This window comes from Propithecus coquereli, unplaced genomic scaffold, assembly GCF_000956105.1.
Source record: "Propithecus coquereli isolate 6110/MARCELLA unplaced genomic scaffold, Pcoq_1.0 Scaffold254, whole genome shotgun sequence".
NCBI lineage: Eukaryota > Metazoa > Chordata > Mammalia > Primates > Indriidae > Propithecus > Propithecus coquereli.
Genome location: NW_012148108.1, coordinates 242,924 through 258,116, shown reverse-complemented (window position 1 = coordinate 258,116; position 15,193 = coordinate 242,924). Strand labels below are relative to the sequence as shown.

The 15,193-nt window shown below is 46.0% G+C and overlaps 1 protein-coding gene across 1 annotated transcript in view; it reads left to right on the top strand.

The window, feature by feature from the left end:
• Positions 1-616: 616 nt before the first annotated feature.
• The window catches only part of GPATCH1 (G patch domain containing 1), a 64,940-nt gene continuing 50,363 nt past the window's right edge, over positions 617-15,193 (top strand). The window contains exons 1-8 of the mRNA XM_012647014.1: positions 617-761; positions 6,237-6,371; positions 8,630-8,715; positions 10,235-10,395; positions 11,362-11,459; positions 11,965-12,023; positions 12,394-12,636; positions 13,665-13,812. Of these exons, the coding sequence (XP_012502468.1) occupies positions 689-761; positions 6,237-6,371; positions 8,630-8,715; positions 10,235-10,395; positions 11,362-11,459; positions 11,965-12,023; positions 12,394-12,636; positions 13,665-13,812 (1,003 nt within the window). The 5' untranslated portion in view covers positions 617-688. The remainder of the gene's footprint in view (positions 762-6,236; positions 6,372-8,629; positions 8,716-10,234; positions 10,396-11,361; positions 11,460-11,964; positions 12,024-12,393; positions 12,637-13,664; positions 13,813-15,193) is intronic.

Sequence of the window (15,193 nt, the reverse complement as noted above, 5' to 3'; positions counted from 1 at the left end):
CATAACATCGATTAGTGATCGGTTAGAGCTTGTTAAGTGTGTCACTACTGTGTCCGGTGCATTATTAGGTCAATTTATAGCTACTTGTGGCAATGACAAGCAGTTCCAAGAGAGGAACACAGAGCTCAAAGGGAGGAATAGGGCGTGATTGCTGTCTCATTTTAATGTCTCTCCGGCCTGATAATTTAAAAGGGCACACATTCCTCAGATAAAAGTTTTTTTCTGGCCCTGTGCCGTGTCTCACGCCTGTAATCTTACCTTTCTTGGGAGGCTGAGGCGGGAGGTATGGCTTCAGCTCAGGGGTTCGACACCAGCCTGAGTACAGTAAGATCCCGTCTTTATAAAAAAAAAATAATAATAATTAAAAAAATTCTTTTCTGATTTTCTTCCTTTCTTTTTCCTCTTTGACCAAGTATTGTCCCTAGCTGCTGACACCATGGGCACGGAGGTTCCCCGTGTCTAAAAATCCTTCAGAGGTCTGAAAGGGGCCTCCACCGCCTCCCACAGGACAGGCCTAGGAATCCCGGGCGCAGGTTGGGGCGAGAGGCAGTGCCGGGCGGGCGGCCACCCTCAGGGCTTTGCCGGCCTAGGCTTGGAGCGTCGCTCGGACCGCGCAGGAGAAAGAGCGAACGGTTTCTGGGCCTCCGAGGCCGCCGTAGCGAGGGGGCGGGGCCCGGAAGCGAGCAGGATGGCGGCGCTGCATAGTGACAGCGACGAGGACCTGGTCAGCTACGGGACCGGCCTGGAGCCTCTGGAAGAAGGTGCGGGCCGGAGTGGGCGACAGAGTCTGTCAACCACAGGCCAGGGGTGCAGGATCGGTGCACGGACGCGCCACTCGGAGCTGGGTCTCGGCTCCATCGCTGCCGGCGCTGGGAACGCGGCGACGAGGGAGGCGTGCGCCGCGCTCTCGGGGTGCTCCCGTTCTGGGGGGACAGAAAGACACCTAGCGACACGGGAGATAGGAAAATGACAACACAGCTCGTGTGAGATGAGACGGGGAGCGGCGGTCGGGCAATATCTTTTCCAGGAGAGGATGTTTGACCTCAGACTTGAAAACGAGGAAGAAACCAACCGTGGGAAGATCGGGGGGTGGGGAAGCATTTCAGACAGAGGAAACGGCAAGTGCAAAGACCCTGAGGTGGGAGCCAGTTTAGTAAACTGAAGGACAGGTAGGACTGCTGTGGGTGGAGCAGAGGGGGACACAGGTAGAAGATGATGCCAGAGGGTCAGGCAGGGGCTGGATCTTACACTAAGTGTAGGAAAGTCATGGGGGCCGGTTTACACAGGGAGACGTGTGTTTCTAAAATCATTCTATTTTTGATTTTGAGAATAGGCTAGTTGGGGGTGGGTAAGAGCAAAGCAAGATTAGCAAAAAGAGGTCTGGAGGAGATGGTTGCATGGGCTGGAGAGATAGAAGGTGTGGTAAGTAGGGGTCTGGGTGCAGATGTACTTTGAAAGCAAAGCTGAGTGGACTTGTTCGTGGAATGTGGAGGTGAGGTCAAGATGAATCAAGGTTCTCTCCAGTGTTTCTGGTCTGTTCCACTTAATGAGTTTATTTGTTCAGCAAATTATATATTGAGTGTCCGGTGAGGGCTGATGGCTGTGCTGGCCTTGTGGGGAAAACAGAGGAAGCATGGGGGAATCGTTGGTCCAGAATTTACTTGCAGATCTCCTGTTGGTTGGAGTCCCCTCCCTCTTCCCACTCTGATCGCATCCTGCCAGGCTGGTCGTACTTCTGGGATATCTCCACTGATGCTCCTTTTGTCTCCTACAAACAGTTCTAATTATTATAAACCTCTGCCCTCAGCTTACAGAAGGCTGAGAAAGGATAGAAGTAGGGCCAGTACTACTGAATCCTTTTTTTGTTGTTGTTTTTGAAACAGGTTGACGCTCTGTCGCCTAGGCTGGAATGCAGTGGCATGACTATTGCTGACTGCAGCCTCAAACTTCTGGGCTCAAGAGATCCTCCTGCCTCAGCCTCCTGAGTAGCTAGGACTTCAGGCACACACCACCATGCACAGCTAATTTTTAAGTTTTTTTGTAGAGAGGCAGTCTCTCTATGTCTCCCATGCTGGTCTCAAACTCCTGGCATCAGGCAATCCTCCTGCCTCAGCCCCCCAGAGTGCTGAGATTATAGGCCTGAGCCACCATGCTCTGCCCCGAATGCTTCTTATGTGTTTGCAGACAGCCCTTGTCCCACACTCAATATGCTCAGTGCTGTAATTCATTCAGCTTAAAGTCCCCTCAGCCCTCATTTGTTAGAACTCTATCTTCAAGTAGACCGGACTGTGGAAAAAGCGGGCCATCGTCACCAGTATGTCCCTCATTCCAGATTGTATTTCTTTAGTATAGCCTAAGATCACATTAGCTTTATTGGCAAAGCATATCACTCCATGATCTGAAAGAATTTTTTAAAGATCCTTTATTAGAGGAGGAATTCCAGATCTAATTGAAAACAAAATTATAAGGTTTGCAGGTGCTAAAATGTGTGGCGTGGACAGGAGATAACCTACACAAGCTAATAGGGAGCCTGAGGAGCCATGATGGGCTCCTTGTAGACTGGTTAGAATTTAGCTATGCAAGAAGAGGATGAGAGAGAAGCATGCATGGGTGGAGGTCATTACAGTCATGCTAAGCAGCTATTCATATCATTTCTATATTTCTGGTCTCACAGCTGTTTCCTTATGAGGTGATAGGTTGGTAAGTCATCAACCATTTGACTTTATATTTTTCTAGTTCTTCTTGTTTTGATGGTGCACAAAAATTCTGAAATGAATCCTAATGATCCAACCATGCTTTTGAAGTGGAAGGAAGGGAATTTTGATATGTAGACTTTTTTTTTCTTGCCTAAAAGTATCCTTTAACTTCTCAGCAATAGATGTTTTTGAGGATCAGTTCATTGTTTTTTAAGCACTTTGAAGTTTAAATGCATTCTTGACTTCATTTTACAATATAACATACTGGACCTCTTCAAAGAGGACTTGATCTAGAAAGAAAGAAAAAAAACCATGCTAGACCAATAATCACTTGTACTCTTTGCTTTGAAGTTTTAGTGACAGGTTAGGCAAACATTGGTAGAGGAGGGACTCTACACCTTAATTAAAAGTTTTTGGCCCTAACAGAAAGATTTATTGGTTAAGAATTAGCCAGGGGGGCTGGGCGCGGTGGCTCATGTCTGTAATCCTAGCACTCCGGGAGGCCGAGGCGGGCGGATTGTTTGAGCTCAGGAGTTCGAAACCAGCCTGAGCAAGAGCGAGACCCCGTCTCTATTAAAATTAGAAAGAAATTAATCGGACAACTAAAAATATATAGAAAAAATTAGCTGGGCACGGTGGCGCATGCCTGTAGTCCCAGCTACTCGGGAGGCTGAGGCAGAAGGATCACTTGAGCCCAGGAGTTTGAGGTTGCTGTGAGCTAGGCTGACGCCACGGCACTCACTCTAGCCCGGGGAAAAGAGTGAGACTCTGTCTCAAAAAAAAAAAAAGAGCCAGGGGGCCTAGGGACAGTGGCTAAACTTTATAGACACAAAGGCCTTCTGACCTGAAAGGAAGATGGCACAAGTACTAATCTTCTCTTTCCTTAGACACTTTCACTTGGTTCTAGAATTCTTATCTCCAGCTCATCCTGTATCCAGATTAATTTTAGGGCCATTTTCTTCCTCCTTGGTGCTGTGACTCTCACTTAAAACTACCCATGGCTTCCCTCTCCCACAAAACATACCGTAGACCCTGCAGCACCGTGTTCAACGCTCTCTGGACTATGTCCCCTTCTGGTTCCATCTTCTACTCCTTCCCTGTCCTCTAGTCAGACTGGACTACTTTATCAATACACCCGATTTTGCCCTTTTATACCTTTCTGTTTACTGATGGGAATCAATGCCTCCTTGGAAATCACGTCCCTGTCTGCAGCTATCAACATGCAGCTCATTCCTAAGGGTGGCTGATGTTGTGGTCCTTCACATCGTCAGAGGTGCTCCAGTACGTGCAGGTCTCTGCTGCTGGGCTGTGAGCACCCTGAGAACACGGGCAGAGTTGTGTTCAGGTTTCTACCACCGGAGTTGAGAACCGGGCCACTTCCACAGCAAGCCGCCAGTAAGCTTTTAGTTGGGGAATGAGTGAGGGTGGCATCCCTGGCTTGGAGACAGAGTTGAGATCTGGCGTCAGCTTTGTGCTTATTAACTGTGGACCTCAGGGCAGTTACCCAATCGGTGTCCTTATCAGGGTGTGATAAATGAGGTACTGTGTTTGAAGGGAAGGGATTCGTTGTTATTAGTAGCAGTAATTACAACGTGGCCTGGGTAAAATACCACCTCCTCCCTGGAGTTTTCCTGTCCACTGTGGTTAGTGGCGGCGCCTTCTCCTTAGGAGCCCTGTGGGACATCGTTGACCATGCTCGTTGGCCCTCATCCTCTGCCACCACAGGCTCCACTTAGTTGTCTGCAGACGTTATCTCCCCTTCCAGATCAGGAGCACTTGGAGGGCAGAGCAAGAACAGCACCTAGCAGTGGCAGGACCTGCTCTCTCTCACCTTAGCCCAGGGGGTCTCAGCTGGGAACAACTGGCAGTGTCTGGAGACATTTAGTTGTCTTGCTTGTGGAGGCTGCTACCGGAACCTAGTGTTACAGCCAGGGATGCTGCTAAACTTCCTACAGCGCACAGAACATCCTCCCACAACAAAGAATTGTCAGGCACGAACTGCCAGTAGTGCTGTGATTGAGAAACGCTGCGTCAGCCGAGACTCCTGCCAGGTGCACATGTGGTAATGGAGTATATGTACTGCATTTCTGAGAAATAGTGAAAATCTTGGATTATGGGGCCCAAGTTGTAATTTGGTTCTTTGGAGTGAAAAGACGTTGTAGCTCATATTGACCGAGCTTCACTACGACCAGGCACTGAGCTCAACTGTCTACACATGATATTTAATCCTTGTTACCACCTTGCAAAGGTGGGCTTTGTTATTACACTAATTTTGCAGTTGTGGAGGCCGAGGCTTAGAGACACTAAGTAACTTGCCCAAGACCACAAAGCTAACGAGTAGTAGAGCAGGGGGATTTGAACTCAGATCTCCTGGCCTTTGATCCTGAGCTCTTGACTGCCTTGCTACGGGTTATACTCCAGGTATGACCCAAAGACTGTAAGTAAGAATTTAGGACTATGAGGTTAGAAGTTCCTTTACATCTTGTTCTCCTTTTCAAAAGTAGGAACTGGCTCAAGTATTGAAGTAACAGGCATACGTGACTTTAGGGCACCTCTTACCTACTATATATAGTAACAACAGCAATAGAAGCTAGCACTTTTAAAGTATTTATTGTATGTTATCTTGCTAAACACTTTATGAGCCTTATTTAATTTGCTAACAACTCTATGAAATAGCTATTACTATGAATGTCATTCCCATTTTACAGAGGAAAATTGAGTCACGAAGAGGTGAAGTTGACCAAAGTCCAGTGCCAGTAAAGGTTGAGTGGCTTTAAAATCCAGAGCACTGTGACTCTCAACCCCATCCCCTTAACCACTATATAATCTACTTTCTGTTCTGAACCTTTGAAAATAACTTGATTTTTTTTTAATAAATTCAGGATTTTGAACTGGAGTAGATAAAATTAGGCAGTAATTTGTGCCCTAGTATCTGGAATTTTAAACCTAAGGAATTTTTAGACTAGGCCTGAAATGTATTAAACTCCCTTTGCTTGTGTGACGTAACAACCCAGCCCTTTCAACAAAGTAGGAAAAGGAAAAGTTTAAAGAATAGTAACTATGGAATCAGGAGATTTGCAGAAATTAAGGAAACTCTTAACAGGTGGGGAAAATGGGTGATGCCTGTGGAAAACTTCTGGAGTCAGGGGTGCTGTGAAGTTCTAGAAGAGGTAGGGAAGTGTTCCTTCTGTCACAGACCCCTGCCGTGTACCACACCACTATCCCGCCTCCTCCTTTGCCAGGAGATTCTAATTTGTCTGTTTGAGCCTGCCCCGCCGCATAATCTGGTTTTTGTAATGCCATTTAGTGGGAAAAGCAGCCCATTTTTACTAAAACATAGTTCTAACATAAGCTTGATAAAATGTATTGTTTTCTAAACCATATAAACTAGTAAAGGGTAAGAATAACAATTTATAAAAAATGGTTATATTTGAAGTTATAAGAAGTGAACAACTTATTATGTTTAAGAAATGTCATTTTCCCTAAATTCTAACTCACCATCCCCTTCTCTCTTTTTTGTTCAAAAATTTTTTTTTTCAGGTGAAAGACCAAAGAAACCAATTCCTCTTCAGGATCAGACTGTCAGAGATGAAAAGGGAAGGTATAAACGATTTCATGGAGCCTTTAGCGGAGGTTTCTCTGCCGGGTACTTCAACACTGTTGGCTCAAAAGAAGGTATGATTTTCCTACTTATAGCGATTATATTGCAAAAGCAAATGCTTGAAACATTATTGTAAGATCCTACCCCACCCCCCACTTTTTTAAAACCTCTTCTTTAAACATTTTAGTACATACATTGTAGTCTTTTGTGTCCTTAGAATGTCTGAAGTGTTTACAGAGCCAATTTGTGTGTTGTTTAGTGATTGAAGCTGAAGGTGAAAGAGTTTTCTTCCACTTTGTAAAAAATAAATACATTCTAACCAGATGATTAAATGACGATAATGACTTCTGTTTTGTATTTTCTTGCCATGCACAAAGTACTCTTACATAGATTCTCTCTGTTAATTATTGACTGTCTCTGATGACTCAGTGAGTAAGGAGGACAGGTGTCATAGGTGTCTTGCAGATGAGGCTACCTAGGAGCATCAGGGAAGTTAAGGAGCCAGCTTAGTGTCACCAGCTGCTCTCCCCAGGCACTGGGAACCACAGCATGACTGGTTCCTACATGCTCTTGACCTGGAGAAAAAGCAATTATATTTTTCACATTCTGTAGTATAATAAATTCCATATTGCTTACAGTATTTTTTTTAATGTTTTAACCTAGAAGCATTTTTTTTGAACTGGAAGAAGATGGCTTTATATGTTTCAGTTATGAATAGAAGATGAACTGATTAAATCACAGAGCAATTATCAGGGAAAAGATGGGCCAGGTCTCTTTTATATATATATATATAAATATGTATATATTTATATATATATATATACCCACACACATACACATACATAATGTGTATGTGTGTATTTAAAAAGAACTTGTATGCAGCAATAATAGTAAAATAAAGATGAAAAGCAGTTCAAGAAAGAAAAAAGATAACACAAGAAAAATACTTTGGGTAAATAAGATGGTTAAAGTTCAATATCTGGAATGTATAAACATCAGTCCCTAATGAGCAAATGGTCAGAGTATGAGAACAGTTTACTTGAGTGGAGCTAGAAATGCTTTGTAGAATATTCAGCCTTCTTATTAAGCAAATTGAAATAACCAGGACACTATTAAACTAAAACACCTATTAAAATGGTAAAAATGACAAAAGGATTGGCAAAGAAAGAAGCACACTAATACATGGCTGGCTCTCGGGTAATTGTAGACAGTATTTCTGGAGAGTAGTTTGATCTGATAATTAATGCTACTTTGGGTACTTTATTCTAAAGAAATTTTTTTAAAAAAGGAAACAACCCCATCTGTGTGTTATCATTATAACTGCGCTGTATATTATAATTCAAAAGTAGGACCGACTCAAATGTTTCCTTATGGGAAATTAATCAGGGAGACTGTGATGTTAATACACTGGAATATCTCTTTATCATCAGGAGTGACAGAGTCAAGGTCTGCACAGAAGTAGGACAAAGACTCTAGAAATCCTAGGCGAGGAAGGTGCTGGGCCCAGGGTGTTACCCAGCAGAGCCTCACTGAGTCTCACTGTCTGGGCGTATCTCCCAGGATGATTCAGAAGCCTGCTTTTCCCACCCAAGAGTAGACCTTCCCCAAATTCCTTAGCTCCATGAGACCCTTGGTCGGAATCAGAAAGGAGGTTCATCACTCGTAGAGAAAACTCAAAAAGTTTATCTGCAGAGATTACAGATATGTTTGACCCCCAGAACATTCTGTCTCTATAGACGTGGCACCTGCTTGGTGACCATGGTCAGGGAGCAAGGTTGTTAGTTAGAGGACTCAGGTGTTTGATGGCATTTGGGGCCTGGCACAGCCATTGCTCTTGGACCAGCCAGGTTGAGTCCTTGGGCCAGGATACCCTGAATGCCGCCGAGATTGCTTCTGTGACTCTGCCCATCCTTTTGTGGCTGACCATTACACCTGGACAGATTGTTTCTTTGGATATATTAATATGTTAGTGCAGATTGCTGTTCTGCTGGTCTCAGAGTGGTCTTGCATTTTAAGGTGACCTTGTTATCTTTCTGCTCAGATCTATTCGTGTTCATTTCACAGTTTAACTTTCAACTTATAATTTGTTTTCTCTTGGTTCTAAGTTCTTACCGGGAAAGCTCACTGTATCTGTTAAATTCTGACAACAGGGGATGTAGGAATTAAAAACAAGTTTACGTGGAGTAATTATGCATATATAAGCAGTGAGATGGGAAGTAGCTAAGAGTTTGTAGTTATGTGGAGTTTTAAGTCCATACATGTTATTTAATTATTTAGTTATAGACCAGCATACTCTCTAGTATTGTAAAGTTCTAAACTCTTTTCTTTCTAGGATGGACACCTTCTACCTTTGTGTCTTCACGACAGAACAGAGCAGACAAATCTGTTCTTGGTCCTGAAGATTTTATGGATGAAGAGGTGGGTTGCAGAACTTGAATTGCCAGCTAGCCAGTGGAATGCGTGCAGAGGCTTCCCAGAAAGTCCGATGTACGATTTCCTCTTGGTTTGGAAGGCTTTATCTTCTAGGTATTTGGACCACAGTGCCCTGTTTGCCAGTGGGTTCTTGTTCATTGGAGTAGCATTGTATGATGGGGCAGTTTCTACAGTCAGGAGTATAAAGGGAAAGTCATGTACTGGCAACTTTGCTCAATAAAGCCCCAAAAGTGCGGTGTCTGTGGTGCTGAGTCTGCAGCTTTCCACAGTAACTTACGCACACTGCAGTGTAAGGAACAGTGAGTGACCAGACCCAAATTAAACCGCTGTTACCTTAGAGCCTACTCATGGATTTACCCATGATAAAATACTTATATCAGCATGCTTTGGGCTGCAGGTAACAGGAAAGAGAGGTCGCCTTCATTTTTTGAGTAGCGCAATCTGTAAGAAAACGTCTCATGTAGCAAGAAGTTAGATGTCAGTGAGGCCCCGGGCACTCTTCTCAGTCATTTTCTGCATGTCAGCTTGTCCTTACGCTACCTGTCCTCGTGGCTGCGAGATGGCTGCAGTAGTTCCTGTTGGCACATCCAGAGTGACATTACCCAATAGGAGGACTTTCCTCTTAGCTTCTTTGTTTATTTTTTATTTTTTTTTGAGACAGAGTCTCACTCTGTTGCCCGGGCTAGAGTGCCGTGGCGTCAGCCTAGCTCACAGCAACCTCAGACTCCTGGGCTCAAGGGATCCTCCTGCGTCAGCCTCCCGAGTAGCTGGGACTACAGGCGCTCTCGCCACCACCCCTGGCTACTCTTGGTTTCTTTTCTGGAGAGCAAAGAAACTTCTCACATAAGTCCTACAGTGAATTTTCTCTACATCTGCTTGGGCAAATTGTTTGACATGCCCGTCCCTAAAGTAGTCCCTGGCAAGGGAAATGGGATCAACATCACTGGCTTAGATAAGACTCAAAGCCCCATTCCCTAAGCCTCCCCCGCTGCCCCCAACACTGGGTCACCACTCCTGAAGTGTGTGGTGGCACAGAGGAAGGCAGGTGCCTGGAAACATCAGGGCTGTGCAGGGAAAGAGGAGGGGCAAGCAGCTGGACAGGCCACCAATAACATCTGCTCCAGTACATGCAAAAGCACCTGCCCCAAGGCCTGGCTCATGGGCTCTCACAGATGTTCACTGACTGTGAATCTCAGCTTTGTCCCCTTCGCACTGACTTTCGGAATATCGTCAGGAAGAACACAGCCCTTACTTCTCATCTCTCCAGCTTGGCAGTGCCTGCGGTGGCCCCGATGAGCAGCAACTGTCCTTCTCTGCCCTCGGCCACTGGTCTTACCTTATGTGGGGATGAGGTTCTAAAGTCAGTTTGTGGAGTCTGCTGATCCTGAGCTAAATTTTGTAATTTTAACTTTTTTTTTTTTTAAGAAACAAAGCTGTGTGATATATCATGTTTAATTACTTCCCAAGTAATGTAATTCTGTTTGATTTTTTTTTTTTTTTGAAGGATCTCAGTGAATTTGGAATAGCACCTAAAGCGATTGTAACCACAGATGATTTTGCTTCAAAAACCAAAGACAGAATACGAGAAAAGGCCAGGCAGTTGGCAGCTGCTACTGCCCCTATTCCTGGAGCCACCCTGCTTGATGACTTCATAACGCCAGCAAAGTGAGAAGAATCTCATTCTGACTGTTCTGATCTTAGCGTCCGTGCTTTGCACGTGTATGGTCATCTTACTTAGGGATAGCTTGACCGCAAGTAAGAGAAGCCTTCTTAGGCGAAAAGTCTAAGCGAAAAAGGGGATTTTGCCAAAAGGGTCTTGCACCATCACTGCCTGGAGTGCCCAAGAGCTCCAGCTGCCAGCCGTGCTGCTGGGGCTCACGGGGCTGGAGAGCTGTTAGGAACTGGGTGACTTCCCTTCCCCACTCTCCTCCCAGGCCTTATGGGTTCTCTCCTGTCGCCTCAGTCTACCCTCTCTGTGTACATCCTTGTTCTGCTCCCGGGCATGTGACCTGATGTGGCAGCCTCATACCTTCATGGTCCTTGATTAGGACTATCTAGACTCCCTGTGTGCCCATTCCAGAGGCCCAGGAGAGAGGACATCGATTGACTCCCCCAGGTCAGCTGTGGCTGGAGTGGCAGGTCATGAAGTTCTGATGTGGGTGAGGAAAGGGCCGAGGCAAGATAGACATAGGAGCCAGGCAGGAACTCAGAAGCTGCTTGTGTCACACTGTTTGCTAATGTTATTTTTAAAAAGTCCCTTTTTGGCCAGGAGCGGTGGCTCACACCTGTAATCCTAGCACTCTGGGAGGCCGAGGCGGGTGGATCGCTCAAGGTCAGGAGTTCCAGACCAGCCTGAGCAATGAGCGAGACCCTGTCTCTACTAAAAATAGAAAGAAATTATCTGGACAACTAAAAATATATATATAGAAAAAATTAGCCGGGCATGGTGGCTCATGCCTGTAGTCCCAGCTTCTCGGGAGGCTGAGGCAGGAGGATCGCTTGAGCCCAGGAGTTTGAGGTTGCTGTGAGCTAGGTTGACGCCACGGCACTCTAGCCAGGGCAATAGAGCCAGACTCTGTCTCAAAAAAAAAAAAAAAAAAAAAGTCCCTTTTCAATGCCTCGTTATCCTAGATTATCTGTTGGTTTCGAACTGCTAAGAAAGATGGGCTGGAAAGAAGGACAAGGAGTCGGTCCTCGAGTGAAGAGACGGCCGCGCCGACAGAAACCTGGTGCGTGTGTTGGTTGTCATTAATTCTGTAGCGTGCTTTTCCGTGGCTGCGAGTTCCGGAAACGGAATCGCTGGGCCGGGTGGTATGCACGTGTTTGACGGCTTTTTGTGTGTCATGCGCGACAGCTTCCGGAAGGGTTATGCCCGTTTACGTTCCCACCAGCAGCGTGCAGAAGGTTTGTTTCCTGCCCTTGTCAAAACCGCGTCACAGTTTAACGTGTTTAATTTCTACTTATTCCTTGCCCTTCGTCCGCCCAGCCAGATTGTGAGCGAGCTCTTTGAGGGCAGGGGTCACTTCTGTCTGCCTCCCCTCGGGGTCGGGGCAGCGGTGGCTACTCCCGCAGCACAGGCAGGGCGGGGGCTGGCGGAACACGATTGCTTAGTGATCCGTCCCCGACTCGAAAGCGGTAGAACCTACTGTAAGCACAGCCACGTCCCTCTGTAGAGGGTCAGGTTTTTTATTTTTAGTCGCTCGTGACAAACGCTTTTGAAATCTTTTTTAACAGATCCTGGAGTCAAAATCTACGGCTGCGCGTTACCCCCCGGAGGCTCCGAGGGATCTGAGGTATTGTTTGGGATGTCCCACCTTCAGTTACTCTATGATTGTGAAATTTTAAGGTCAGAGAAATCATTTTAGAAATCAGATCCCATTAGTGTGCATGGAATATTCGCACCCCGAAACACTGTTTACGTCAGATAATGTATTACGCCAGCGCCATAGATGTCCCAAGTCTGATTAGACTCGTAAACTGGAGTTGTTTGCGTGAGGATCGTGCGTGACCCAGGGACGTGATTTAGTCATTTGTAACAGCACAGATGAAAGCTCGATGATGGCTCTGTTTGGAATTCGTCACTGTATTTGACATGGTATTTTATGGGTTTACTCTGCACTATGCAGTGACTCACCCTGATTCCACTTCACCCATTGGAAATAGGATGAAGATGATGACTACTTGCCTGATAACGTGACCTTTGCACCCAAAGATGTCACACCTGTGGATTTTACACCTAAGGATAATGTGCACGGACTGGCTTACAAGGGCCTGGATCCCCGCCAAGCACTGTTCGGAGCTTCGGGAGAACATTTCAGTCTTTTCGGTGGGGGATCTGAGGGAGCCGACAGTCTTCTTGGAGATGTTGGACTGAGCAAAGGAAGAAAACTGGGAATTTCAGGCCAGGTAAACGGGTTCTGTGTCACAAAGGTGGAGCCATTGACAATGAGTACGCTTTCCATGTTAGGCTTGCCCCGTGGCAGGCGCTCGTGAAGGTTATGTTTTCCTTGGGATCAATTCTGGAGACGTGTAAAACACACCTTCCTGATTTTAATATCAGTTCCTGAGAGCCCGCGCCTGATGTTCTGGGTGGAGGTTGTGTGTGCTCAGGGAAGAGGCTCACTGAGTAGAAAACTCTACTCCCTTGTGGAGCTGAGTAGAAAACAGCTCTCACCCCTTTGATTTCGTAATAATCAAATTGCAATCTGCCTCTCCGAGTTTAGGTCGAACTTACACGACCTCTTGGACTGTTTCCTAGCGCTGCGAGCCTTAAGTCAGGAACACTGGGGTAATTTTTACTCAGGAGACTTCCTTTTTTACTTTTGGGAGGGTAGAGAGCTTTTACTGACTGCCCGTTCTCTCAAATCAATTCAGAGGTTCTTTCTTAAAATGCATTTAGAAAATGGGTACTTTGTCATTTCGGTATTACCTTTTCTTTTCATTCATGCTTTTTTTTTTCCTCTATCCTTTTAACAAAAATGATACTTCTTGGAGGCTGTTTCCCACAAAGATTAGTTCTTACAGCAGCCACTAGAGTAGCAGTAGTCTGTCAACCCTGGTCACCAGCACTGACCCCAGGCCTCACTGATCAGTAGAGGAACATTTTTGCCTTTCTGCTTTCAGAGGCCCCATTTCTGCCACAGCACTGCTACTGGGCTGTGTTCCGTACTCCTCTGCCTGCGCCAAGACCTGGCACCACGGCCGCCGCAGGAGCTGGAGGACAGCCCCAGCGCTGAGAAGTGGCATTCACTTCTGATCATTGTTTTCCAAGAGACTTGAGTCTGTGTTAATCTAGGACTCCCATTTGTTTCTCTCTTGGTGACCTTGAAGTGCTCCTGTGGTCTCTTTGATCGCATCGTTAATGTAGCTTTATCCTTCAGTGCAAACATCCCTAAAAGTTTTAATAGCTCAAACTGAAACCTTGGTTTTTGAAGGCTTTTGGTGTAGGTGCCCTGGAAGAGGAAGATGATGACATCTATGCCACAGAAACTCTATCCAAGTATGACACTGTTTTGAAGGACGAGGAGCCTGGAGACGGACTCTATGGCTGGACAGCACCCAGGCAATATAAAAGTCAGAAAGGTAATTCGTAGGCCCACACTCGCTGGTAGGACCAGTGTCAGGGCATCAGGGAGGAGGGATTGTCACATTTATACTGGAGCGTCAGCCTCTGTGGATTGGGGGGTTGCTGGTCAAAGATGCAGGGCCAGAAACAAAGTAGAGAGAAGAGGGGCACAGTGTGGGTGGTAAGACAGAAGCAGGGTGTAGACCGGGCCAAGGCCGCAGCCAGCTGTCAAGGCGGGGCCAAGGTGGGGAGGCAGCTGTATCCTTATTCTATGAGCTTCTTTCTATTAATATTTTTAAATTTATTTTTTACTTTTTAAGCTTTTCTGTTAAAAACTAAGACACAAACACACACATTAGCCTAGGCCTACCCAGGGTCAGGACCATCAATATCACTGCCTTCCACCTCCCCATCTTGTCCCACTGGAGGGTCTTCAGGGGCAGTGACACATAGAGCGCTGTCATATACATCATCTATGATAGCGGTGCCTTCTAGAATACTTCCTGAAGGACCCGTCTGAGGCCGTTTTACAGTTAACTCTTTTTATAAGTAGGAGTACACTCTAAGATAATGGTAAAAAGTATAGTGTAGTACGTACATAAACCAGTAACATAGTTATTTATTATCATTATCCAGTATTACGTACTGCGCAGTCGTATGTGCCAGACCTTTGTATGACGGGCAGCGCGGTAGGTCTGGTTACACCAGCATCATGGCAAGCACGTGAGTGATGCGCTGAGCTATGACATTATGACAGCTACGCGATCACCAGGGGACAGGAATTTTTCAGCTCCATTATAACCTCATGGGACCACCGTTGTATATGTGTTGACTGAAATGTCATTATGCGGCACGTGACTATAAAAACAACAACCTAAATAAAGAGAGAGCTGAGATAAAACAGTCTATTCAGACATTCTAGCTGTGTTGAGGTGAAGTTTGATCTAACTTTTTAGATTGTTAAATACATCTGAAAAAAATATACCTGTTGAGAAAATGTGAGTGTCACAGAAGAACCCATGAGTGTGAGCGTCACCCCCACAACAATGTCTGTCTTACCTTTCTAGAAGAAGAAAAGCAGTGCACGCAGTTTTTAGACGTAGCCTGTGTAACGGTTGTGAGCACAGACTCTGAGGAGAGTCTGCCTGGGTGCCAGTCCCGGCCTCCCCATGTATCAGCCGTCACCCTGGGCGAGCTGCTTAGTCGCTCTGGGCCTGGGAGTCCCTGTCGGGAAAAGAGGATGATGGGGATGTACCAGCTCATGGAGACCGTACTGCACATAAGGGGCTTAGCGTGGGCCTGGCACACAGCGAGCACCGTCTTGGTCTTTGAGGCCTGTGTCGTCACTGCCACAAAACGAACCCGGGTTTTGTACGAGATGCTGGGAGGGTGTGCGTG